The 27731-nt window shown below is 46.7% G+C and overlaps 2 protein-coding genes and 1 long non-coding RNA gene across 12 annotated transcripts in view; 1 reads left to right on the top strand and 2 right to left on the bottom strand.

Annotated features, from left to right (window-relative positions):
* Nucleotides 1-9981, bottom strand: part of GYG2 (glycogenin 2) — a 31934-nt gene extending 21953 nt beyond the window's left edge. For 3 of the 5 annotated variants that reach the window (XM_007173835.2, XM_007173836.2, XM_007173838.2), the window contains exons 1-3: nt 9499-9631; nt 5778-5919; nt 414-588 (exon numbers count right to left, since the gene is read on the bottom strand). In XM_007173835.2, the coding sequence (XP_007173897.1) occupies nt 414-588; nt 5778-5919; nt 9499-9505 (324 nt within the window). In that variant the 5' untranslated portion in view covers nt 9506-9631. Of the gene's footprint in view, nt 1-413; nt 589-5777; nt 5920-9498; nt 9703-9976 lie in introns of those variants that run through there. The other 2 variants (XM_057538389.1, XM_057538390.1) reach the window with 2 other exon arrangements.
* LOC130706423 (uncharacterized) lies at nt 9762-22191 on the top strand. The gene is made up of 3 exons (XR_009006696.1): nt 9762-10644; nt 12951-13312; nt 19611-22191. It is a non-coding gene; the product is annotated as an uncharacterized LOC130706423 (long non-coding RNA).
* Nucleotides 22192-22426: 235 nt separating this feature from the next.
* The window catches only part of XG (Xg glycoprotein (Xg blood group)), a 41538-nt gene continuing 36233 nt past the window's right edge, over nt 22427-27731 (bottom strand). For 5 of the 6 annotated variants that reach the window (XM_057539077.1, XM_007173833.2, XM_057539078.1 and 2 more), the window contains one exon: nt 22427-26981. In XM_057539077.1, the coding sequence (XP_057395060.1) occupies nt 26981 (1 nt within the window). In that variant the 3' untranslated portion in view covers nt 22427-26980. The remainder of the gene's footprint in view (nt 26982-27731) is intronic. The other variant, XR_009006753.1, reaches the window with a different exon arrangement.

Below are 27731 nucleotides of genomic sequence, written 5' to 3'. Positions count from 1 at the left end.
GCCCATCCTGGGCTCCTACACCAAAGGTAACTACCCCAAATGACAATGGGGGATGCCACAGCTTAAGACACCAGGTGTACCAGTCCCTTCAGGACTCTATAATTCACGGTACAATCAACGAAGAATATTTCTCCAATATTTTACTTTGTGTAGATGAAATGATGTGATTACAAACCCTTCCTAGGGAATGAACATGCCTTCAAGTACCCCAGTGTACTCAGCAGGGTCTACTGCAGTAGGTGTGTTCTATCTGATGTTGATCGACTAAATGATGTTGGTGATAGTGATGGACGTTACCTGGTGGGGATCCACCAGCACGAGCTAGCAGCTTGCTTAAGGAGGGAGGGGCATGGTCTTTGTCGGGGGTTCCTCAACAAGTGGAGGGTCTGGTCCTTACCCTCCCTTGTACTCACCAGGGTATCTGCATCCAGGAAGACGCACTTGCTATAATGGGTGAGTGTCCAACAGTGAAGCTTGGTGAGGGTGACTCCAAGCTCAGGTCTCTTCAGAAAGGCCAGGTGGATGTAGTCTACACTGTCTATCAGGTTCACCTCGATGACCTCATCAAACACCCTCGAGAGGACCACCCTGGAAAAGAAATGCCAAATCCTAGGAAAACAGCCTACCATCTAACATGAGACATGCTGTCCCTTGCTGCTGCAGTCTTCATATCAGGTTTTATTTTCCCCATGTGGGTCTCGTGGCTTTGCCCACGTTTCATTCATGCTTAAAACTTAGGCAAACGTAAAAAGCGAGACGTATTAAACCATCTTAACATAGACTGATTCGGGCCATCTCTTAGGAAGGTACTTTCTCTTTCCAAAGGGCATGGGCAGTGACAAGGGAAGGCTGAGTAGGTAGAAACCAACAGAAGATCTCCATCAGTTTTTACTTTACTTATTCAAAACCTACACTGTTCGTTGCATACAAGTTTGAGACTCAATTTTTGAAAGAATGTACATTTCATCAAAATGAAATGTGCCTCTGTTCCATTAAAAATTTTTTTTGCTTAAGTTCTACTTCATCATTGCCTGGAATATCTTCGCGATGACAGAAAATTAAGAAAGTGCTAGAAAAAGGATGGGGGCATGTCAAAAGGATACAGGAAGTCAATCAGGAGGAGCTCCCAGTAGCCAAAGCTGGCGCAATTTGGGCAAGAAAACAAAAACAAACCTAAAGCATAAAATGAATATTCACGGATCCATACTGATATCACAACTGAATACATAAGTAAATGGGGTAAAAGGGGTAGCTCTTCCTCACAGAAGAATTCCAAGTAATAAATGTAGAAGGAATGAGGGAAAGAGAAAAATCACCATTAGATGAACATCACAGGGATAACTGTTGCAGACAAAATTCACTGATGAACCCTAAAAGCAATGAGTAAAGGTTTTGAGGAGAAACAGCATGTTTTCATAGTCTAAAAGTACCTCTCCCAAGATATTTATCAATTACAAAGACAAAAATAATGATTTTACAGTAGAGATACCCCAAAGGAGACCAAGGTTAATGTCACCAGTAGCAAGACATCACATACTCCATAATACCATGCACTGAAAAAGGTACTTTCTTCTTTGTAATTCTTTCCTACTTTTCATTGCTTGGTTTAGATTTTTTTCTCTCCCTTGTGTTTTTTGTATATACCCTTTCTAGTCCTCTGGTGGTTGCCACCCTTAAACTCTCAACGCATCTATTTAACCTTACTATTTTCTATCAAATATAATGATAGTTATCAACTATAACTTCACCCCAGACAAGACAGGAACATTAGCGTATGTTCACCTGTCTCCCTCCTCTTTTATCCCCCAACCACCTCCCATGGGGAATGTTAATTCCAGATTATTTTCATAATTATTCACCAATGCATTCCCAATTAACTCTCAATGTTACTCATTTGTTTGCACTGCTTCTTATATTCTATTTCTTCTTTCTTGGATTCACATTTCATTGTGCTTGAGTATATCCTCAAGTAATTTTTTCTCAAAGGTCCTTGAGGGGTAAAACTGTTGAGCTTCTGCATATTTGAAACACCTTGGTTTTGCTTTCAAATTGCATTTAGCTGAATACAGAAATTTCATTTCAAAATTAGTTAGTCTAAGAGCTTTGAGGCATCAGCTGTCTCAACCAGGCTGAGACCTGAAATGCATTTAGTACTTTTTCTTCATTCTTTGTGCTCTGAAATGGTACCTTCTGTATCAACACTTGCGTTTCCCTCATTCATTCTTCTCAACGCTCAGGGAACACCCACAATCTAAAATCCTTCCTCAGAGCTGAAATATTTCCTTGAATCCATTCTCTCCACTTCTGTCCTTTCTGAAACTCCCAGTCTTAGACAGGTGTTGGAGCTTCTGGGTCTATCTTTTCTATTCTTTAGTAGCTTTTCCACTTCTACTCTACATTTGTGCTTTCACGTTGCACAGTATTCAAAGTAACTCTCTCACTAAGAAAATACCACGTCATCACCAATTTCCTCCTGCTTTTTACCCAGTTATTTATGGAATTTATGGCATCCTCATGATTGTATAAAGAGGGAGGTAGAGGGCTAAGAAATGTCACTCTACGTTACTCCTTATAGGCTTTTGTTCAGCTCTGCTCGCTTCTTTAACTTAAATTCCTGGAGGGAGAATTAAGTTTCAAGAATGCAATTTGTGTGAACCTACGAGCATATGCTACTGGGTCCCTTTCCCTGCAGAAAGACTACCCCAACCACGGATGTACCACACAGCCTGGAGGAATGGCAGTCTCCTGAACACCACCCCCTGGTCATTTGGAGTCGCAGGTCACTGTTTATGTCCTACTGCCCTGATGCATCATAGAGCACCGTTCCTCAACCCTACCAATGACCGCACAATACATAACCGGTTCTATAACAGTGCAACTAGGTCTGCATCCGTGAACCTTTCCCAGTATTTCTGTGACACTGTCTCTGAGTATTTTAAAGTTCATCTTGAGTAGACAGAAAGACTGAAAAAAAATGCTGACAGCTTTGGACAGCTGAGGAGATAGGAATCTAGCAGAGAATCATGTCTGTTTTTTGGCTTTATCAGTTCTATGTAACTGTTCCACGCACACCGTGATTCAGGAGACGATGATGGGACCGCACAGAGGTCCCCCCAAGGATGCATGGCTACCCCCAGGGTCACCGTTCCCAACGCTGGGTCCACTGCAGCCCTTGGTCTGACTCTGAAGACCCAGTGGCCCGGGCACAGGGAAACGTCCGCTGCACACAGATGTATTTTCTTCTCTTTTCTTTCTCTTTGGGGCCTGAAGGAATCATCTTAGACAAGAAGAAATACACCTTGAGCATCCATTCATTTGAAACACTTTGGGGAGAATGGGTGACAGCCCATTTGGCTAAAGACTAATGACATCACTTAATGTCAATGACTAAGGTCTGTGCCCGCCCCCCCCCCCCCAAAACACCGACGTTTAAAAAGACATTTGCCAGCCTGACGGGTCATAAATATCACTGAGCTGTTGGATGTGACATGACTTTAATGTCTGTGAAGGCAGAGTACGTATCACTTGGTCATGCCGTCTACCCTGATTGTATCCATCCATCCATCTCTGCTTATCATTTGGAAGAGTTCTTTCATTATTCTATGGACAACACCCCCTCCTCGTTATAAATTTTGTAAATGGGCTCCCTAATTGGCTTGTTTTACCTTTTACATTTACACAAATACATCTGACATACAGCAGTTCTGGTACCCTTTGTTTCGTGTAATTAAAAATGGCAGACACATGAAGCAATCATCTATGTCAGTGTCTGGAGACGTTTTTCGTTATCACAAAGGCAAGGAGGGTTGGCGGTGGGGGGTCTTACTGACATCTGGTGGGTGGAGACCAGGGACGCTGCTCTGTACCCCACAGGGCCCAGGACGCCCCTCATCCGAGGGTCACCCAGCCCCAAATGTCAGTCATGCCAAGATTGAGAAGCTATATGTCTCGACTTCTAAGATTTTCCTATGCTTTAAATTTTACCTTTATCTTTAAAATCTATCTGGAAATCATGTGGGTATGTGTTCAACTTTTACATAAAAGGATCACATCATTGCCTTTCTCTGATACAGTGATGTGATGAATTACAATGATAGATTTTTATACAATGAACTATCTTTGCTTTCTTACAGCAAGCATCATTTCCTTCTTTGTCTTTTTTATTTTATTGAAGTACAGTCGATTTACAATGTTGTGTTAGTTTCTGCTGTATAGCAGTGACACAGTTATACATACGCATACATTCTTTTTCATATTCTTTTCCATGATGGTTCATCACAGGGTACTGAATATAGTTCCCTGTTCTATACAGTAGGACCCTGTTGTTTATCCAGCATCATTTATTTCTTTATTCCATGGCTAGAGCTGCCTTGTTGATGATCTGTATTGGGGGCTTTTCTCATCTATATGGAAACACAATCAAAGCTGTAAATCAAGTTTCCATATCAAGATTAGCACAGTGTCTTAAAATAAATGAACATTTTTTTCCCCCTAGGCTCTCAGATAGTTCTTTTTGCATGGAAATTAATTTATTGTGCCCAGTTTTACAGACCATCCCTTACAATTGCCCAGGCCCAGGTCCTTCCCCCCAGATAAGCCTTTGAATAACATTCTCTATGTCTCCCATTGTTACTGGTCAGCAGAAGGGTTTCACTTCTTCTGGTGTCAATGTGGATCATCTGAATTTCCCTAGAAGGATCAAGTATTTACTACTTTCAATTTTATCAGCAAAGTGTTCTATGTAGTATTTAAGTTTAAAATTTAAGTTGCATCCAGCCACTGTGGAAAAAACAGTGTGGAGGTTTCTTACAAAACTAAAAATAGAGCTACCTTAGGATCCAGCAATCCCACTCCTGGGCATATATCCGGAAAAACCTCTAATTCAAAAAGAAACATGCACCCCAATGTTCACAGCAGCACGGTTCACAGCAGTGAAGACATGGAAGTTACCTAAATGTCCATCGACAGATGAATGGATAAAGAAGATGTGGTACGTGTATACAATGGAATACTACTCAGCCATAACAAAGGATGAAAGGATGCTATTTGCAGCAACATGGATGGACCCAGAGATGATCATACTAAGTGAAGTACGTCAGAGAAAGACACATATCATACGATAGCACTTACACGTGGAATCTAAAATACGATACAAATGAGCTTATTTACAAAACAGGAACAGACTAACAGACATGGAAAACAAACTTATGGTTACCAAAGGAGAAAGGGGGGAGGGATATATTGGGAATTGGGGATTAAGAGATACACACTACTATGTATAAAACAGATAACCAACAAGGACCTACTATAGAGCACAGGGAACTCTACTCAATATCCTGTAATAATCTATAAGGGAAAACAATCTGAAAAAGAATATATATGTATGTACATATAACTGAATCACTTTCCTGTACACCTGAAAATAATACAACATTGTAATTCAACTATATTTCAATAAAAACGTAAAAAAAGAATCTTTAACTTAGCTTAGGACAGTTGCTTCTCAAAGTTGCCCACTCCCCCCCAAAATAACTGGCATTTGAATTTCCGTAGTTGAGACAGGAAACGGTGCCCACACAGAGTGTTGTGGATTCTGAAGTTGGCCACACCCCTGGCAGAGCCTCCTCCTTTAATAACAACTGGAGGGCATTGTGCAAGTGTCTGAGGCCCCCCAGGACAGCCGGTGGCCCAGGCCCATGAACCATGGCTGGGACCTGCTCCAGCGCGGAGGACCTGCTTCTTCAGGAGGAAGGACGAGGTGTGTGTCTGAGTCTTACCTGAGCAGGTTGGACACCTGAGGGGTGACCAGCACCACCAGCCTCCTGGTGGCCCTGTGGTCCCGCAATGATTGCCCCAGCACCAGGGCCCCCTGGCAGTAGACGTCATTGGTAGCCAGCGTGACAAACGCCTGGTCAGACACTGTGGACGTGAACAAAAACAACAGGGTCATGTTTCCGACGGGTCTCACGGGACGGCGGGGCTGACGGTCACCTCCAACTCTCTCAAGCTTCATGACTCCAACTGAATAACTGTTCGCTGTTCTAAAATACGCATCAAGGACATTTCACATGCATCCTTTTGTTTCAAAATAAAGCAAAAAAAATTCTTCTTCAACACAAAAAAAAGAAAAAAAACCACACACACACACACACACACACACACACACACACACAGGAAAAGAGGAAACTCTAAACATGAGGGAGACAAAGCCAAGTACAGCACGATTAAAATTCCCTGGTTCAGATGAACAGACACAAACTACTGTATATAAAAGAAACATGAGGTCCTACTTGTATTGCACAGGGAACCATATTCATTATCTTGTAATAACCTATAAGGGAAACGAGTCGAAATAATATAGATATATACGTGTAACTGAATCACTTTGCTGTACACCTGAAACCAACACAACATTGTAAATCGTCGATACTTCAATTTTTAAAAATCTTCCTGGTGCTGCAACACGGCAAATGGGCATAGCTCAGACCCCTTATTTGATTCTGCATTCAAGTCTCAAAAACTCACCCAAAATATTTGGGTCTTGGGCGAACGCAAAGCAAAAGGTGGAAACAAAGCTTGGATTATCTGAGTTACCATGAGGACTCCGGCCCAGCTCAAAAGAACCGTGCTCTCAGAAGGAACGGCCAAAGCCATTAATTCAATTCCACACAACCCACTTGTTGGAAAGACTTCAACTCAAGGATATATGAGGCCGAGGAGATGGGAGAAGGGAAAATATATTGTCTCATTAACCAAAAGGCTCTCAGTTTCCTAATGTCTCCAAAGCAGAGGAAGAAACTCGGACGGCCAATCCGATTTATGGCAGTTTTGAATCTAAGGGTGAACTCGTGACATTGACTTTTACGGGGACTTTGAAACAACGTGAGTCTGGGGCCCCCAGGAGCTGGTTGCCAGGATAAAAACAATGGGATCAAGAAATCCAGGCCTCGGCTCCCGTGCTGTCGACAGAAATTAGAATTCGCAGCCCACGGCTGGAACACACAGAGCTCAATTCTCAAAGACCAGACGGTCCTCCCCTCCAGACGCTGTGCCCTCCCCAGAGCACGGCCCAAAGATACGGTCACGCCAAACAGAACACCAGGACCCAAGCTTCTGGCGCCCGTTTTCCTGGAGCTGGCATCTTAACCTTGACATTCCACTGGGATAAACACCCAAGTGTGCCCGTTCCAACGAGCTCCTGTCTACACGTTGTTGGGTTTCTTCCTGGATTAAGAGGGAATGAGAATTCCTGGCATTGCCACTGTGAGCTGAGTATTAAAAGACAGCAAACCTCAGGACTCAAGTCTGCAGCCCAAAAGATATCTGTCTAGCTATCCACCCATCCACCCATTTTTCTATCCATCTATCATTTTCTAACATCTGTCTATCCAACTGTTTATCATTCATCTATTACCTATCTATATCTATCACCTATCTCTATCTATAGACAGAACCCCATCATCTGGGAGGTCTCTGGGAACCCAGACGGCTGAGGCATGGGGCAGGTGGGCTACAATGGGACCAGGCAGCAGTGATGGGCAACTGTCCAAAGCTTCCAAATCTCCAGGAGGAGAGAGAAAGGGCTGGGTCTGCACAGAGGGTTTTACGGAGCTACCGGACTCTCCCTTTGCTAGGGGGAGGGATTATGGCTTCTATTAACAGGATGACAAGACAGCTCCAGCGGAGAGAAGACCCCCTTTCTCCAGCGACCCCAAGACTCAACCTCACGTTCTAGGTCAAAGACACATGACTCCGAAGGCCGGCCCCCAGGGGCCGGTGCATGATGGTGCAAAATCATGCCTGGATAAAATCTCCATCTCAGGTGCAAAGGCAGACCAGTGGATGTTAATATCACAAAGGCTGAAAACTTCATGGACAAGTCTGCACATTCCAACACCACCTTACCTTTGAGAAACTCCTAGCTGTCAGGTTTGGGCGTGGCATCAAAAAAACACCCCGCAATTATCCAAGCCTCCTGCATTGACAGGCTGAGTTTCCACCAGGCAGGGCGCTGGGGAGGGGACTTTTGGCATGCGTGCAGGGTGGGAAAACAGAAATAGAACGGATGGCTGTCCTCCAACCCCAGGTTGGGAAAAAAAAAAAATGTCGCAAAATCGAGTTCATCCTGAAGACGGCGGTGGCTGACGGTTTTATAACGGGTCTGGGAGAAATATTGACTTCTCTTTCTCTACTCCACTCACCTTACAACCAACCCCCGGACCCTCCCCCGAAATAACATCCCGGCTTCCTCCTCTGCCCCTCCTCTTTCACTCAAAGGTGTTTTTTGTTCCCTGCAAAGTGCTGAATACCCAGATGGGCTCTTTCTAGCACATTCCGTGGCCGATGTGTCCGAACGTCCCTCCTGAATGCTACCATTATATTGACCCCAGCGGGTTGGCAGAAAATGCGTTTTTCACTCTGCAGAGCTCCAAACCGCCGCCTGGAACAGACAGACTTTTCTGCTTCTCTGCGGAGAATCTGACAGCACACCGCAGCACACGGCAGGAAATCTGCCTTTTCTGCAACAATTCTCCTCTCTAAGGCACAGAGGAGGAACAGAAGCATGGAAACCGCTCGCTGAATTACCAAATCGCTCCTCTGAATAAAAAGTAACCAGATTTTTTTTTTTTCTTAAAAATGCGCTCATGCATGTTTACGCCCGGACTGGTGCAAGCACGGTATGTCTTCATGATAAGAACAGGACGAGCATCTTTCCCATGGGTGGAGGTTATGTTTCATCATCACATTTCTTGGGAACTTTTTTTTTTTTTTTGGCCATGTCGCAGCATGTGGGATCTTAGTTCTCCCACCAGGTATGGAACCCGTGCCCCCTGCATTGGAAGCACAGAGTCCCAACCACTGGATCCCCAGGGAACTCCTTCATCATCATGTTTCTAAGCTTTGGAGGTCTACTGTCCAAATCGGATGTCCCCCCCAGACCCAAGAGAAGGCAGACAGGACCGAACTGCAGCCCTGGGGGGCCAGGGCTCGCCGAAGTCCCAGCATCTGGCCACGGTCGGCCTGCTGCGGGATTAAGCCTGGATCTTTATCGGAATAACCAGTTACGCCTCCAACCTGACCTTGAGGGGGGAGGCTGGGTGAGGGGAACCAAAGGCTCTGTCTTCCCAGAGCCGCAAGGGCATGAACTCCCACGGGTCTCCGCGTCCGTGAGACGCCCACGCGTTTCCACGCTGGCCAACAAACCAACCCATTTAATCTCCAAGGGCTACTTTTTTACAGAAGGAAAATTACCAAATCTCAGCGCCCCTTGACCATACTAAACCTCGCCCGCCTCCCAGCTGCTGAGACCCCCATCACCACCTGCCCCAGGGACATCAAGTTCTCCAGCCCCGAGGGGCACTGGGGAGGCGCACCGTGGGAGCTGAGGGGTTGGGGGCGACCTTGCGCGCGCAAAGCGGGGGCTGCCCCCAGCGCGGGCCAATCTGAGCCGCGCCAGCAGAGCAGGGAGGCTGAGCACGAGGGGTCTTCCCGACTCACCCGGCATGGTCTGAGGCCCAGCGCGCCGTGGGCACCGGGCGGCCAAGTGCGCCTGGGCGCGGGGGCGGCCTCGAGCAGGGCTTGGCGGAGGCGTCGTCTCCAGGCGACCCGCGCGGAGTTCCAGGCCTGCGGAGACAGCTCGGCATTCCAGACAGGTCCCCCCGCCCCGGGGCTGCAGCACCGCCCTACAGCCCCTCCCCCGGGTCAGCCCCTCCCCCCGTCTCCCCACGTCCCCTCCGCGCTCCGGGGCTGCCTCTGCCCGCCCGTGTGTCCCCAGCGGCCTCGCCGCGCCCCGGGCAGCCTGTGTCCCAGGCTGGCCCGGCGCCCCTCGCCCCGCAGGATACTCTTCGCCCCGCGACCACCACTGCGCCCCCCACCCGCGCCCTTCCCCAGCGCTCGGGCAGCCCGCGCGTCCCGCTCCGCCCCCAGGCCCCCCGAGCGCCCAGGCCGCCTCCGCGCCCCTCCCCAGGCCCAGCACCTCCTCCGCGCCCCCAAGCTTCCGCCCGGCCTCCCCCGCCCCCCGGCCTTCCGCACCCCTGCGCCCCGCCCCGATCCTCCCCCGCGCTCGGGCAGCTTCAGCGCCAAGTCCCCGCCGCGCCCAGGCCGCCTCCGCGCCGCCCGGCCCCTGCGCCCCCGCACCTGCGGCGCTCCGGCAGCCTCCGCCCGGGCCGGCGCCCCTGCCCTGCGCCCACCACGCGTCCCCGGCGCCCCAGCGCCTCGGCCCGGCCGGCTGGGCTGCGCTCCGGAACCCCGGCCCCGCCCCCGCTCTGCCGTCCCGGGCGCCGGTCCACGCGGCCCCCGCAGCCCCGCGCCAGGCCGGCGCCGCCTCGTGCCCCTGACGCCCCGGAAGGAGAGCCGGGAGGGGGCAGCGGCCGCCGGGCACCCTCGCCCCGCCCCGGTCCCCTGACCCCTCCCCGCCCGATCCAGGAGTCTGCGGCGTCTCCGCTCGGACACCTCACCTTTCACCGGCCAGCCCCAAAGTAAACGTTTGCAGTGGCCTCCCGGGCCGGGCCCAAGGCCGGCGCGCTGCCCGGGCAGAGGCCACGCTGGAAACGTGATCTTACTGAACGAACGCTCAGTGAGCGAAGGAAAGGGGCGTGCAAGTGTGCACGGTGCGTGCACGCAGGAGAGAGTAACCGAAAATAAGTGAGTGATGGGCACCTCGGCTGCTGAATACGTGCGTCAGGGAGTGAGGGAATTATGAGTGAATGAATGACTTGAATAGATAAACGAGGGAATACATTTATGAATGAATGCGTACATGAGCGAGTGAATTAATGAATTGTGAATGCCTGCAGGAGTGGACGAATGGAATGAATGAATGCACATGTGAGTGCACGCAGGGGTGGGTGAGGAGGGAATTAATGCACGTGTGAGTGCATGCCCGCATGCGTGGACGAGTCGCCATCTGAACCCTGTGAGCCACGGCGGGCTGTAGAGAGGGAGAGAGGAGTGGGCCAGATGCTGTCCTCAGGGAGGGTGCAGCCACTGGCTGGGGCCGTAGGAGCGCGTAAGCACCAGGGGCCCGAGAAGCCAGGCGGCATCTCGGGAATTCTCCCACCTGCTGGACCTTGCCCGTCCAGCACGTTGTCATATCCTGCGGGATCAAGGGTCCAGGGAACACGGATCGACAGAAGGAATGGACATTCCTGCGCTGCAGGAACTGAGCAACGGGGCTTCCTGCTCTGAAAATGTCACCTGGGGGATGGGCGGGAGGCGTCCCAGCGGGGGTCACCTCTCCACTACACCAGCTACAGCCCCAGCAGGCCTCACCCCCCCCCACCCCTCTCCCCCGTGTCGCTTCTCCACCATCTGTGCAAACTTCAACATAAGTTTCTTTTTTTTTTTAATTAATTAATTTATTTATTTATTTTTGGCTGTGTTGGGTCTTCGTTTCTGTGTGAGGGCTTTCTCTAGTTGCGGCAAGCGGGGGCCACTCTTCAACGCGATGCGCGGGCCTCTCACTATCGCGGCCTCTCTTGTTGCGGAGCACAGGCTCCAGACGCGCAGGCTCAGTAGTTGTGGCTCACGGGCCTAGTTGCTCCGCGGCATGTGGGATCTTCCCAGACCAGGGCTCGAACCCGTGTCCCCTGCATTGGCAGGCAGACTCTCAACCACTGCGCCACCAGGGAAGCCCTCAACATAGTTTTAACAAAGACAAAAGAGTTATTCCCACGCGGATGTCCTGATCTCGGGGAACCCGCCCCCTCAGGGTTCCACACCTCACACTTTGGGAACTGGTACAATTTAAGCTCAAGAAGCGACAGAAAAAATCTTAAGAGAGGACATAGCCAATGCTAAACCTCGTTAGCGATCAGCGCACTAAGGTGTGGATGTCACCCATCGCCCAGCAGACTGGGGTATCTGTCTGGGCTTTTTGCTGGATTTCATGCCCCATGGGGAACAGGGGGCTTTGCAGGCTTAAAAGCCATCGGGGCTCACTTGCCTTGGAGCGAGAAGGGGATTCCCCGTGACAAGTGGGGAGATGGATTAGGCAAGAGCCCAGAGTCTCAGGGCATCTGTCCACAGGAGACAGCACCGTGGATTGATAACCATCGGCCTCGAGGGACAGATACCGCAGGTGTTTTCAGCAACCCGTCACAGATGGGCTCAGTGCTACCTCAGAAATCGCATCCAGGTGACAGAGCTGGGCCAGGCCGGCTGGAAAACGCTAGGGCAGGACCCCACCTCATCACGCTGTCTCCAAAATGCAGATCTCGTCCGCGATGAAAGTGTGGCTGGTCTCCCTCAGCAGGAAAAGGGCACGGACCCCTCTGCCCGCCCCCTGGGCACTATGTGCACGTACTTATTATCGGGTGCTGCGAGATGTCTGCAGGACTTACTGAGCCTCTAGAAGTCTCCCTGAAATCCCTGCAGCTTCTTAGCCATTGGTGAAAGCATCAGGGCCTGAGTAACAACCAGGGGAAGACTCTTCTGCAGTCAGTGCTGGTTTTGGTTTTGTTTTGTTTTTTTCCTTAACCATTTATTAAAATTGAAGTATAGTTAATTTACAATGTTGTGTTACTTTCTAGTATACAGCAAAGTGATTCAGTTGTATGTACATTCTTTTCAAGATTCTTTTCCGTTACAGAAAAGAATCTATTTCTTTTTAATAAAAGATTAATAAAATCTACTTCCATTTATTTTCCATCTTGTTATAACAAGATACTGAATATAGTTCCTTGTGCTATACAGTAGGTCCTTGTTTATCTATTCTATATATAGTAGTGTGTACCTGTTAATCCCGTACTCCTAATTTATCCCTACCCCGTCCCTTTCCCCTTTGGTAACCATAAGTCTGTTTTCTACATCTGTGACTCTGTTTCTGTCTTGTACACGAGTTCATTTGTATCATCTTTGTAGATTCCACATGTAAGTGCTATCAAATGATATTTGTCTTTCTCTCTCTGACTTACTTAATATGACAGTGCTGGTTTTCTGTTCCCTGCCAGGCAACCTGAAAGAGGTCGAGGTGCTTCTGATGCAGCCGGACAGTCTCAGGAAGGGTCCGTTCTGAGCCCCGAAGTCTCCTCAGCCCCCAGCAGCCCCCTGGCTTCCAGAGGAAAGGAACGGTTTCCCAGCCTCTGTGCTTGTCTGGCTGTTGTCTCCAGTGTTTGCCAAGTGTCCCCACTCATCCGTGCCACAGGGTCATTCCCTTTGGCCCCCTTCTGGCCTCTTTCTGCCCCAGGGGTGCAGTGCTCCTGTGTGACACTGGGGATGGGGAAAAGGACCCACCAGAGCGTTCCGACGACAAGAGGTCCCCTTTGAAACGTCCCAGACAGCGTCTGTGTCCTTCAGTCCACAGTGCGGGGTGGTGAGATTCCAAAATTTTCCCTTTGCCCTGGGTTAGAAGTTACCCGCCAGCAGCATTTCCACCTCAGGACTAGGGACGTTCAGAATTGGGTGACTCTCGGATGTGGGGTGTCCTGTGCACTGGGGGGTGTGGAGAAGCATCCCTGGTACCCACACCCCACAAAGTGAAGCCAAATACGACTCCACACGTCACCAACTGTGCCCCTGGGGAGAGGACCATTCAGGGTTTCAAACTACAATCGTAGAGAGATGATAGATAGATAGATAGATAAATCATAGATATACATAGATGATAGATCTAACAGGTAAATGATAATAGAATTATAATAGATAATAGATAGGTAGATGATACATATGATAGATCCAAAGATAGAAAGGTAGATAGATAGGGGGCTGAAGTCTTTGCTGTCATGGGTGCATCCTGTGCCCTGTGGGGTGTGGAGCAGCTTCCCTGGTCTCCACCCGCCAGCTGCCAGGAGCTCCCCTTCCCCAGTTGTGACAGCTTGACAATTGTGTCTCTTTTTTTTTTTTTAATTTTATTTATTTATTTATTTTTGGCTGTGTTGGGTCTTCGTTTCTGTGCGAGGGCTTTGTCTAGTTGCGGCAAGCGGGGGCCACTCTTCATCGCGGTGTGCGGGCCTCTCACTATCGCAGCCTCTCTTGTTGCGGAGCGCAGGCTCAGTAGTTGTGGCTCACGGGTCCAGTTGGTCCGCGGCACGTGGGATCTTCCCAGACCAGGGCTCGAACCCGTGTCCCCTGCATTGGCAGGCAGACTCTCAACCACTGCGCCATCAGGGAAGCCCTGTGTCTGTGTTTTGACACCAGCTGAGCGAAGGAGGGGATTCCTTTGGCCCAGCGGGGAAGAGAGGGTTAAAAAAGCTACATTCCAGGTTGGGGGAGGGGCGTGGATCCTGGCAAGTCCTTGCCGGGTTGGGGAGAAAATGAGGACCTTCGACGCCAAGTTGAAACCCAGACACTGAGGAGGCAGATGCCTTCAATCCCATCCCTAAACGCACCATTTCATTACGCTTTCCCGCTGGTAAAGAATCCTAGGAATCCCGAATTCTACCCAAGCCACAGCAGGACAGGAAATAAGGCCGGGCGGTGGATACATTCGGGAGAAGTAAGCATCGCCTCCCGCCCACCCACCCAAGCCGGTCCCCCCAAGGCTGTGTTTCACTCCGAGCGCTCCCTCCCCCCCATCTTTTGCTTCCCTGGGTCAGCGCTGGGTCAGCCCTGCATCGGCAGCGGTATCAGCGTCCCCTGGGAAATTCTGAGAAATGCACATTCTCAGGCCTCCCGAACATCAGGAAACTGAGTCTCTCCTACCCTGTGTTAACAAGTCCCCCCCTTCCCCGCACCGTCCACCCTCAAGGTTGAGAACCGTGGTTCTGATTGCCGACATCTGGGCTTTGTGGGGAGGGACCGGTGGGAGCCTGAGGGGCTAGAGAGGGTGGGAAGGCCCGAGCAGCCTGCCTCGTCTGCCAGCACCCACTTCCGTAGACGTGCCCCCAGCCCCTGCCCCCATGCTCTCCCACCCGCTGCTTCCATCTCTGCCGCGGAGCCCGGAAAGCAGGGCAGAAGGCACTCAGCCACAGGCAGTCCTCCCGGATCCCTGGGCAAAGGTTACGTCCATCTTTAAACCCAGAGCAGGCATCCTGCCGTGGGCGTGGGCGCTGCCGGGTTCCTCGGGGGGAGGGTCTCCAGGAAGCCAGGACGGTGGGCACCTGGGGAGCGGGGGGCGCCGTCAGCGGAAGGCGGTCTCTTCTCGGGGTGCCGCAGGAAGGAGGTTTGCCCGCGGCGAAAGTGAGCCGGCCTGCTCCCCGGGAGCCGTTCAGAGAAATTGAGTCTTTGGTTGGTGCGTCGGTTGCAACATTGTTGGAAAGTTACAGGGCCCTGTGAGGGGCATAGTTCAAGCCCAGGAGCTAGAAGCAGATGCCAACCAGCTGGGTCACTGGCCACGTTATTGTGACAAAGATCCTATGAATTACCTTGAAAGATAAGTGAGAGAAGGAGAGAAAAGAAGTCTGCAGTATGTATACATCCATATATGTGTGCGTCCCAATTGCAATGATAGATCCGTTTGTGTTTTTTTTTTTAATTTTTTGGCCACGCGGCATGTGGGATCTTAGTTCCCCAACCAGGGATGGAACCCACGCCCCCTGTATTGGAAGGGCACAGTCTTAACCACTGGACTGCCAGGTAAGTCCTTATATATCTGTATTTTATCTGTACACATTAACCTAGTAAGATATAAAGGACCACAATTGCAAGAAAACATGAAGCAAAGCATTTACGTCACATGCTACTGGTTACCACTCAACCGCCATTGATTTTTCTGTTATTTGTTTTTAACAGAACTGGGCTATTCCTCCAGGATTTATGCATTCCAATTTCAGCGAGGGGCTGTGTGGCCCATTGTGTGTGAGTGAGGAATGAGGCGGGGTCAGCTGCTGGCTTCTGGAAAGAGGTCTTCACTCTCAAAAGAGGAAATGGCCTTAATTGGGCCTCCAGATATTAGTGGGTGAGGCTGTGATGGCTGGAGCTACAGAGCCATTTTCTGCCATGAGTGAAACTGGTTAATGCCTGGTGACCCATGAGAGAACACCATTAAATCCTCAAATTATCCCCAATCCAGACACCCTAAACCTCAGTAAGTCCCCTTGCAAGATACTGTCTTTATAGTGTTAGCTATTTTGAGATGGACTTTCTGTTACTTCAGCATGAAAGCATCCTAATTTATACCACATGGCAGAAATCCTCAAGCAGTTTGGTCACTGGATTCGTGACACTCTGAAAGACTAGTGAGAAACCCAAAGAGCTTTTGCTTATGTAGGTTTTAAATATCCATATTTTCTGTATTAGAAATTAAAACTGAAAATGTTAGATATTTATCTATAAATATCTGTTTTCTATATTCAAATTTAAAACTGAAATTTTTAGATATTTATTTATAAGTATCCATATTTTCTGTATTAGAAATTAAAACTGAAAATTTTTGATATTTATTCATTTAATAAGTTTAAAGATAACAATAATAATAAACCCATTCCATTTTGTATAAATAGCATATTTTGACAGAAAAATAAATTTATTTTCCCAAACAAAAACTGGGGGAGAGGGCAAGAGTAGTATTAATTTACACATTTGAACATCTCTTTCATGTCTCGCTTCATAGAAGATGACTGATTTCTCATATTTACTTCTACATTTGTTCTGTTGCAATAATAGTTTAGGTTGAAATGGGTAAAGAAAATCTGGCCTCCCCCAGATGGGTAGTTAAAAAAGAGAGGAATATTTTAATAGGGTTTTCACACAATTGACATTCTTCTTTGATGCCACACCAAAACTTGATAATTGGTAGTTTCTTTAAGGTTCCATGATTTCAGCCTGGAATCTGGATACCAATCAATGAATTTTGTACTCTATATAAAGGTAGAATCCACAGCTTTATCTTGAACTTCAGACGGATCTTTTATCCACTTAGGATCTTGCAATATCATGCATGGGTCATCTGGAGGTGTTCCAAATGTTAGCACATTCTATTTCATAATATATATATTTTAAAACCTCACATTTGTTCATATCTCTATTAATCTCATCACATAAAGGTCTTTAGCTAGAATAACAAGAGGAAACAACTCCTCTGTAATGTGAAGTTTGTGGCCTAAATAAGAAATCCTGCTATGGACTGAATGTGTGTGTCCCCCAAAATCTACATGCTGAAGCCCTGACCCCCAGTGGGATGTGTTAGGAGATGGACCCCTGGGCAGGTTTGAATGAAGTCATGGGGGTAGGGCCCCCATGATGGCATTAGCGTCCTTAGAAGAAGAAAAAGAGGCACCAGAGCTCTCTCTCCACCATGTGAGGACACAGTAAGAAGGCAGCTGTCTATAAATCTGGAAGAGAGGTTCACCGGGAACTAATCTGCCCACCCGGAGATCTCAGACACCCAGCCTCCAGAACCGCGAAAAACAAAACGTCTGTTGTTGAATCCCCGCAGTCTGTGGTGTTCTATTACGGAAGCCTGAGCTGAGACAGATTCATTCGTTCTTCCAAGTGTTGACTGAATAAATAGTTATTGAGCACCTACTGTATGCCCGTCACTGCTCTAGGAGTTACGGACACACCCATGCTTTTATAGATGTACCTTCTGGGGGCGGGGGCGAGGGGAAAAAGCCAGGCAATAAACAATAAAAAGTTATACTGCATAAGATGTGGGAAGTGGATACAAGATAGAGAACAAAAGTTTGGGCAGAGGAGGTGGGTGAGGGAACGCGCGGGGTGGGGGAAAGGGCTGGGACTGCAATGGTCCCATCTCCCTAACTATCTCCCCTTTGGTCTACGGCCGAAGGTGAGCGTGTCAGATTTTGCCCCCAGCCCTCCACCCCAGGGGCAAAATGTTCCATGTGTGTCAGGTCCAAGTACTGTTTTCATTTTCAGTTGAGGGGAGTTTGGGACGTCGTCTGTGCTTCCACAGACCATTTATGCATCCCCAGCTATTCATAGAGGAGCAGTTATGTTGGACGCATGCCAGTGTGAGAAGGGGTGGATGGCCGGGATGAGGAGGGAGATAGCTGCAAAGCACGGATGTGCACTGCATTTATATTTGGAACTGCGGGGGACATGCCTCCTTTAGGAAGATGGGACTGGGGCAGAGGCCAACCCACAGCACTGAGGCCCTTCAGTGTCAGGAACCAGAATAGTACATGGTGTGAAACCAGACAAGCTAATTCTAATCCCTTATGGGTCTGACCTGCAAATAAGGGTTCACAGGACGGGGCTGGCCCCTGGACACCTTGACCCTCTTTCTCTCTTTCCCAGGAAATGTCACGAGCCTTTCACCAACAGGCTCAGACAGACGTTGTGTTCAAAGACATTGGATTTCTAAAGAAAGCAGAATAGGCAGCGAATAACCCCGCCAAGACTAACATTTACATTAAAAACACCATAGCAGATGGTGACCTTTTCCATGGGACATCCAATGGAAATCTCTGATTCCCTAGTGTGCGAGGGCTATAGCAATTTGCAAGATATTGATGATTACCCGTTTCTTTTAACTGTGATTTAAAAAATGCTAAACTAATTTTAAAGCCACTTCACAAATTTACAATGGCTCCACAAGTAATTGAGCACTCTGGGGGAGACTTCTTTTGTAAATCTCCTGAATTCTATAGTTACTACTTTGACCCTGGAGGGTGCATGGTGGTGACTATAATACACTACACCTGCCCAGTCAACCTTGGAGCTAGTTATATCTTTACTAACAATTTACTGTCAATGACACCCATGTGTATGTGTACATGCGTAAAATATTTAATGTATCTTAAATGTTTGGTTTTTTTCATGTCTTCCTACTAAAATAGAACATAGGTATATGTCATTGACATTACTATTACTCAAACTGGCACTTGGTGTTTTTAATCAGAACATCAGTTATTTTGTTCATTTTCTAGATTGCTACTCTTTGCCTGATAGATTTAACATTGGCTTGATGGTGTAATAAATCATTCTCTGTTTGCCAAATTGAAAATGTTTATTTCTTTCAATTAATTTATTTTTTAAAATGTTATATAATTATGTTTTTTAAGGTTTGTGTGTCATTTCTTCTTTTTTTAATATTCTTTTTCATACTTGTTTCCATTATGGTTTATCACAGGATATTGAATATAGTTCCGTGTGCTCTGCAGTAGGACCTTGCTGTTTTTCCATCCTAAATATAACAGTTTGCATCTGCTAACCCCAAACTCCCACTCCTTCCCTCCCCCCTCCCGCCTCCCCCTTGGCAACCACAAGTCTGTTCTCTGTGTCTGAGTCTCTTTCTGCTTCATAGTGAAGTTCATTTGTGTCATAGAAAATGTTTATTTGTAAAAATAAACAAAATGGAACTCGGTTTAACTGAATTAATTAATATAAAATGACTAGGGGCCTTCGCAGTGTCAGGAGACTCTAATTTTACAAGATTCTTGGGGATATATGAATTGGAGGACCGTTTCTGTTTTGGGAAATTTTCATTAGTAAATTTAGTGAAAACTAATATCTGATACTTCCTCTTTTGTTTACTGAATTTTGAAATTGTTGTGCAGGTTGTTTTAAAAGATTTTTAAGGCTATAGACCTAAGAATAATATATTGGAAAAAAATGAAATTTCCGCAGCTCTAAGGCTTAACTCACCTTAAGTAAAACGTATTTCTATTTTTACAGAATATATATACATATCTTCTCCCTTTACAGAAAAGTCATTAGAATCACAAGACAACACATGGAATTCTGCATCTCATTAATTCTTTTCTCCTCAGGTCCAAGGTCTCGTTTGCGTGGAGAAGTTATCCCGTGGAATAAAATCCATGCAGCATACAGTATCCCTTCTGCACAGAACAAAGATCTGAATGCTTTCAGAGGGCCGCCAGGGCAAAATGGGAAACGTAATTCTCTCATGCGCCGGAAGACAGCAGCCTCTGATGGGCTCAAAAGGCAATTATCACCTAGACCCAAATCCTCACAAAGCTGCAGAATCTCTCACTTTGCCCATCTGGAGGGTAACTACTCACCCTGTGTTTTGAACCAAGAGACCAAGAGATGGGAAAGGGGCCACTTCTGCATGAGCTCGGCGTGTCGGGGTCACCTACACAAGAGGCAGAGAACAGATCTCCGGACAACAACCGGACCTGGATTCATGGATGGTCCCTCCAGGGAATTCCTAACCAGAGGAGTTTGGACGACCCCCAAGAAGCGGCAAAAACCGTCCCCTGGGAATAAAACAGGCAAAGTGCTCAAAAAGTCATTTTAAGAGATTATAATACTTTGAAAGTACCGAGACAGGCTGGGACCCGGGACCCTTTGCTGCAGGGCTTGTGCCTGGACGAAGATCTCCTGGGGCAGCAACATACAAAGAAAAATGTACGGGACTAAAAATAACTGCGCGCATGCGCAGTTCGGGCAAATGATGAACAGTTAGATACAAAGAGACCAAAAAGCCCACCTGCCACTTCTGAAGAGCCCGGAGCAAAAGCAGGGGGTCGGGAGCGAAAGCAGGGTCCTGGGCCCACCTAAGCCTCCCCTCCAGCCCGACCCCTGGACCTACCCGTACCCTCAGCCCATTTAAGGAACAAGCTTCCCCCCCCCCCACCCAGGGAGCGAGCAAGCAAGGGAACTTGTTATTTGTTCTCACTCCCCCACCTGCTGCAGCAGGGCCCCCATAAAGCCTGGCCTCAATTTCTTGTCTGGCTTCTGATCAATTTCTATTGCTTAAGGAGGCCAAGAACCCGGAACCGTAACAGTACCACCTGCTTTGGGGGCCAAGGTGAAAGCTGCCAGGGTTGGAGATGTGCTTTACGCCAAGGGTGTGTCCCCGAAATGTTAAGATTCAAGAAATACATTGTTAACACAGAAGGCGGCTCTCCAAAGAAAAGTTTGCCCCATCAGAATGGTGGATTTCAGGAAACACAGGGGCTTTCGTCCGCCTGGTTTCAGCGTCATCGTCATCGTAAGAAACAGGATCAGAAGACAGCTTTCTGCTCTTTCTACCAAAGCAGGCAGCTTTCCAGAACTAATGTCCCCTCGTGAGTTTACAAGTGAAAAGAGGAATCATTTTCTCAGAAACGGTGCCTGAACCGTCGGTTTTTTAAGGCTGGTGATTAGCTTCCGATGACTTGCTTCTCACTATCTGAGTGGGCTTAATTGAAAAAGAAAAAAAAAAAAAAAAATTCAAGGTCCCTGTGAAAATGGATTAACGTGTCCTGAAAAGGTTGATGGGTTCAGAGCAAGAATTCGAGGAGAGAATTACACGGTTGGCTGCTATTAGAATTTGCATTCTGAAAAGCTGGCAAAAACGAGCAGAACTCATCTGTACCTGCCCGAGGCTCACGGTTTTACAGATGGGGATCCGAAATCTGTCACCTGCCTCACGAGACATTTCAACGTGACACTTGTCAATGAATGAAAAGAAAGATCTGTGAGATTTAAGAATGACTATCTCAGGTTAACACAGCCAGAAAAGTAACAGAGGGTTTGCATGAACGTGTCCACCTTTGGGGGAGCGTAGAGCTGCTTTTATAAGAAACCAGAGGGTGCAAAGAAAGAGTGAATTCAATAAACAAACAAAATGTTAGAAAACATTTGCTGAAGGTAGAAATGATTCTACTACAGATGATGGCTCCTTGCATTTGAAATGCGTGAGATGTTGGAAACCTTCTCGAACATGAATCACGAGGAGTTTCAAAGAAACTGATGAATGAACTCAGATAAAGGCGTCGTCCAAATGTCTGCACGAAAAAGCCACCAAATCTACACTAAATTATCTGAAAGAAGATAAAAGAACAGATGCACACGCAGATCCTATCAAACAGTCTCAGAAATGAACAAGCTTCGCCGCCGTCAGAAGTAAACACCATTTGAAAGTCAGATTCTATGATGTCAGTAGAGACATATGGGCGTTAAGCGAGCTGCACTCCCCCAGATACATGTATGTGTGTACAAAATGAACTATCACAGAATATTAAGTTTCTAGTGAATGTGCCACGGAAAGAGAGAAGAAAATCTTGCCAAAGCCACTGAAATGATCGTCTGTGCATGTGGAGTGCTGGATGCCTACAGAATCCAAGCAAAAAACGCTTCCAGAAGAAAATGTCAGAAAGAGCTCTTTTCTTCCCCAGCTTTATGGAGATAATAATTGACATGTACCATTGCGGAAGTTTAAGGGGTACATTGTGATATAGACAATATATATACAACAAGGTGTACATTGTGTATACATTGCAATAGGATTACCATCCCAGCCTTAGTTAACACCTCCATCCTGTCACATAATTACCATTTCTTTTTGTGGTTAGAATACTTAAAGGCTATGCTCTTGAAAACTTTCACGTCTACTCTCTTAAAAACTTTCACGTATAGAATACAGTATTGTTAACTAGAGCCACCTTACTGTACATTCGATCCCCAGAACTTATTCATCTTCTAAGTGGACGTTTGTACCTTTTGACCAAAATCCCCCCATTTCCCCCAGCCCCCCACCCCCTAGCAACCATTCTACTCTCTGTTTCTATGAGTTTGGCTGTTTTAGATTCCACATGTAAGTGAGATCCTACAGTATTTGTCAGAAAGAACGCTTGGTTTTTAGCCATTACCAAGAGAGGAATAGCTCATGACTTTAGGGAATTCTGTTGGGTGAGAAAAGGTTGATATCCTAAGAAAATGCATGCCATCAGAAAAGAAAAAAAAAAATGATTGAGGGAGAATTTAAATTTGAAAATTTCAAAAACCATCCTTCCAACCTTGATGTTCTACAAAGGGCATTTGCCGAGAGCCAGGGATAGCTCAGAGAGGTAGGCTGTGAGGACCAGAGCCTACCCGCACAGGTAAGGACCACAGAGGAAGGGTCCCTCCATCCGGACAGTTGGGTCCTGACATAGCACTCCGTCGCCCAAAGTGAGATACACTGGATACACCCATCCTGGTGCTGGCCAAGGTGGAAGATGCTATTATGCGGACAACATGAGAGTCCTACCTTTTCTCACGCCATTGGCCAGAGCTGTCACGTGACCACATCTACCCACAAAGGATGCTGAGAACCTTGGTTCACCTGGGAAACCATGAGTCCAGGTGCAGAGCTATTAATTCAGAAAACGGAAAGAGGGGCTTTGGGTTATTAACTCAGAAGATAGAAAAAAGGGATTTGGGCAGACAACCTGCATTCTCCAACACTCAGTGTTTTTAGTCAGCTTTTGCAGTTTTGATTTTATGGTCCGGACTTTCAGCCGGGTTCTGTGGAATGTCCTATGTATTGCAATGAGCTGAATTGTACTTACATTAAGAGAAAAAGATTATTATTATTCTTCCCCTCCTACCTGCAGCCCTTGCTGCCTACCAGGTACAACTCGGCATGCTTTTTTAACACTCCTACACCACTGTTTGGTGAGGCAGATGTTATTATTATTACATCCGCTTTCTGGATGAGATAACTGACACGCAGAGAGATGGTACAACTTGACTAAGGTCACACAGCTTGAGATGGAGAAGCCAGACTGTGAGCTCATGCATGGGACCTCAGAGTCCAGAGTTTAATCATGACTGGCTTCCTGTACCACCTGGAGAGACAAGCTAAATGAGTTCCCCATCATCTCTTTTGAATTAGGAAAAAGCTATGTACCCCACACGTACTCATGTAGCATGAGCTTTTTAGGGCTTCCTTAACAGACTCCCACAAACTGGGCGGCTTAAACAAGAAATGTTTATTTTCTCCCAGTTCCAGAGTCTGCAAGTCCAAGGCCAAGGTGTTGGCTGCACTCCCTCTGAAGATTATAGGGGGCTCCAGGTCTCTCTCCCAGCTTCTGGTAGTTCCTTGGCTTGTGGCAGCTTCACTCCAAGCCACTTACAACCTGCTCCCTGCGTGTGTGTCTGTGTCCAAATTTCCCCTCTTGTGAGGACACCACTCGTATTGCATTAGAAGCCATCCTCCTCCAGGGTGACCACATCTTAACGAATCATCTTAACTTGATCACCTCTGCACTGACCGTATTTCCAAATAAGGTCCCATTCCAAGATCCCAGGGGTTGGGATACCAGCGTATGAATCTGAGAGGGGCCACGATTCAACCCAAAACAATATGTTAATACAGTGTGTGTGTGTGTGTGTGTGAGAGAGAGAGAGAGAGAGGGAGAGAGAGATTTGCTTTTCCAATGTTAAAAGTTGGAGGTGTGTCAGCATCCTACAACTGGAAAGCCTTGCACATAGTGGTTTATACTTGGAAAAAAGGGTGTTTTTTGTTTTTTAAAAAGTAGAGTTAATTTACAATGTTTTGTTAGTTTCAGGTGTACAGCAAAGTGATTCAGTTATATATATATACACACACACAAATATTTTTTTCAGATTCTTTTCCATTATAGGTCATTACAAGATACTGAGTAGAGTTCCCTGTGCTCTACAGTAGGTCCTTGTTGATTATCTATTTTATATATAGACTGTGTGTATGTTAATCTCCAAATCCTAATTTATCCCCCCGGCCACCTTTCCCCTTTGATAACCATAAGTTTGTTTTCTATGTCTGTCAGTCTATTTCTGTTTTGTAAATAAGTTCATTTGTATTGCTTTTTTTAGATTCCACATATAAGTGCTATCATATGATATTTGCCCTTCTCTGTCTGCCTTCACTCAGTATGATAATCTCTAGGTCCATCCATGTTGCTGCAAATGGCATGATTTATTCTTTTCTATGGCTGAGTAATATTCCATTGTATATAGGTACTACATCTTCTTTACCCATTCATCTGTCGATGGACATTTAGGTTGCTTCCGTATCTTGGCTACCGTAAATAGTGCTGCAGTGAACACTGGGGTGCATGTATCTTTTCAAATTAGCGTTTTCATCTGTTCTGGATATGTGCCCAGGAGTGGGATTGCTGGATCATATGGTAGTTCTATTTTTAGTTTTTTAAGGAACTTCCATATTGTTCTCCATGGTCGCTGCACCAACTTACATTCCCACCAGCAGTGCAGGAGGCTTAAGGGTGTCCTTTTTAAGTGTACATGGGAACATGAGGACCTCCATCCACAGAGCACCAGACACATCCGTGCTCCCAGGAGGCAGGTGTTGCTTTGAACACTATACACAATGCTCTCATTTCCTTATTTCAAGACCTTGGAGATTGCAGCTAATTGTGACCTTTCTCCTGTTTTCAGCTTGGAAAATATGTCCTCCGGGTGGTCCTGGTGATGCCTTAAAGAGAGGCTTCCCGAGAGATCATTACTCACATACTTTAATTTCAACGACATTGAACACTAACCATATTTTCCTCTTGTCATCGGGGTGACGTTTATCCCGCTGTTCTCTAACTATACGTTTCTTTATGTGTTCATAATCCATCTTGTTCCACATGGTACTGAGGAGACCATTTCTTCCTTTGGAAGGTGACAGATGCCCCTCTGGTTCTCAAACAACTGCTGGGTCCATCGGAGCTGGGGGTGGCAACCATCTCAGCCATAAGCCTCCAAGGCCACGTGCCCAAAGGATGCACAACGGAGTAGAAAGGGATTTCCTGTATGTGTGCAAAGTTACGTAGCTTCATGACTTTTCGACCCTTTCACCGCTGTCTCATGGTTATACGTGCAAAATATAGAAAAGAGAACACAACCAACAAGGCCGATTTTATTTTTCTCTTACATGTATTTTAAATGATGAAAAGTTGCCCATGACAGTTACAGAAAATGGATGGAGTTACCTTTAAAAATGCTTAAGTTCCATTTATGTACATCTGTGTGTAAATCTGACACACAGATTTAACAAGAGTTAAATTAAACTTCCCACTAAAACTCATATATGGGAAATGTTTAGTAGGCATCCTCACTTATGGGGAAGCTCAACAAGATTTGGGAAAAGTCCTAGGATATTCATATTAAAATAGGAAATACAGGCTGTCTTCAAATGGCTCAAATCTTTGTAAATCCAGGCCGGAAGTCATGCAATTCTGAGACATCTAATCAGGATCTTTAGTTTTAAGTTCTTTTCCATTTTGGCGAAGCTCTTTCAAATGCTTTCTGCTTTCAACTTCTCTTCGGAGACCTAGCTCTCAGTCCTTAAGGGTGTGCACAAAGCATGCATATTTGGAATTTTAATGTGTCCTCTTTATGAGATCCAGATTCTAGTGACTGGCTTCCTCTTTGGTTCTAATATTTAAACTCTAAAATTCTATCAGCATTAATCTCAGTTGAATCAAACTATACTAATCTGCCCAAACCATCCTTTTTCCTCTCCCCTAAAGTATTACTAAAATAGAAGCAAACAGCTAGTATACGTTTTAGATGTTTGAGGATAGAAGATTATCTAGCCCAGTAAAAAGAAAAGTGTAAATCAAGGAAAGCACTGCCGTCGCCTTAAGAACTGGTACCCACAGAGGATCAAAGACCAAAAATAATACGAAAAGCCTCAACATCTGCAAATCTCTATTTCTACCCCACGTTCTCCAAAATAATGTAGAAACTGTACTATTTTACAGGAAAAAGCACCCCATGATCACTTCGAGACGGTTTCCACATCAGCGATTTTGCACTTAAATTTCCCAAATCCAGCCTCATCCTCTGCAGGTGACTATACTTTTGTGAGCTGAAATAATGTTCAAATTCTGCCGTTAGTGTCGGAAATCACTCATTCCCGATTCACGGGCGGTGATGAACGGGTCTGGATTCCTGACATAACTAAGGAACTTACAGCATCAGTCAAGCTTCTTACCCCAGCTTGTTGGAAACCCAAACAGCAGTCTGTCTCCATCTTTTAGAAGCCGATGGCATTCCTGCCCAAGACCTCAGTGCCATCCTGCTGCCCCTGTGCTTTGTGACCATGTCGATGGCCTGAGGTCACGCCAGGAGGTAGTTTCAGAGCTCATTCCAGAGCTGGAATCTCTGTCCGGATTCACGATGGAACCAACAGATCAAGCAATCATTTTACAACCCTAGGTCCAGCTGTCTACCTTATCATGATCGATGTGTCTGAGGAATTAGGAATTCTTGGTTAGGTAGCACGTCTATTGTAAACAGGAGAGAAAACCCTTCAGGGCAGCTGCTTAAGCCAAGAAGGAAAGAAACTTTGCACGGGAGTGATGAAGGCGGTTCTTGTCTGGGTGGACCTTTTCTCAAAGCAAAGGGTGGATTTTGGAGGCCTCAGATGTTTTCTGGTTCTGTAAGGAAAGATTGGATGGCAAGATGTCATAGCCAGGAAAAAAAGAAAAAAACTCTATGGATTGATCTTAAAGCACTGGTATCTTTTTTACTGCTTTCTATTTGTTCAGGGTTTCGAACACTTTAAATGAATCGAGTAACTCATATTTTTGGTGACAACTTATATTTGTAGAAACCCCTTTGGGGGATGTGGCCGAATTAGTCTTCATAACCTCTAAACTGGGAGTTACTATTACGTCCATTTGACAAAATAAAGGCAACGTGTGATGTTCACACGGTCCCCTTGAGCGAATAGACATCTGTCGTCCCCATAGAGGCCCCCATCCCCATTACTGTCTCTACAAGATGCACAAGCTCCAGGACTGGGTCATGCACGGCTCCTAATCCCTGCGGAGCTGGCCGGTGTACGTGCCCGCCATCCTTCGGGAGACAGCGGGCATCCCTGGCCCTACTCAGGGATGCCAGCCAGCCAGGCGGCATCAGCACCGTACCGTAGAGGGAATGTCAAGCTGCCATATTTCTTAGACGGTTTACGGGTTTTCCACCCAGCAAGGATCAGTCCTTCCCACTGTGGGAGGGGCGCCCGAATGATGTCACAGCGTGACTTAACTCTCTGAGCTCGCTAACTTTCACAGAACGGCAGCCAAATTCGGTCCTTCGTGGACCTGGTGAAGTTATCATTAAAGTATAATTGAGGAAGTAGACAGAATTTTTTTTTTTTGGAGTGTAGTTGCTTTATAATATTGTGT

The sequence above is a fragment of the Balaenoptera acutorostrata genome, chromosome X (assembly GCF_949987535.1).
Source record: "Balaenoptera acutorostrata chromosome X, mBalAcu1.1, whole genome shotgun sequence".
In the NCBI taxonomy this organism is placed as follows: domain Eukaryota; kingdom Metazoa; phylum Chordata; class Mammalia; order Artiodactyla; family Balaenopteridae; genus Balaenoptera; species Balaenoptera acutorostrata.
This window is presented reverse-complemented; position numbering and strand designations above follow the sequence as displayed.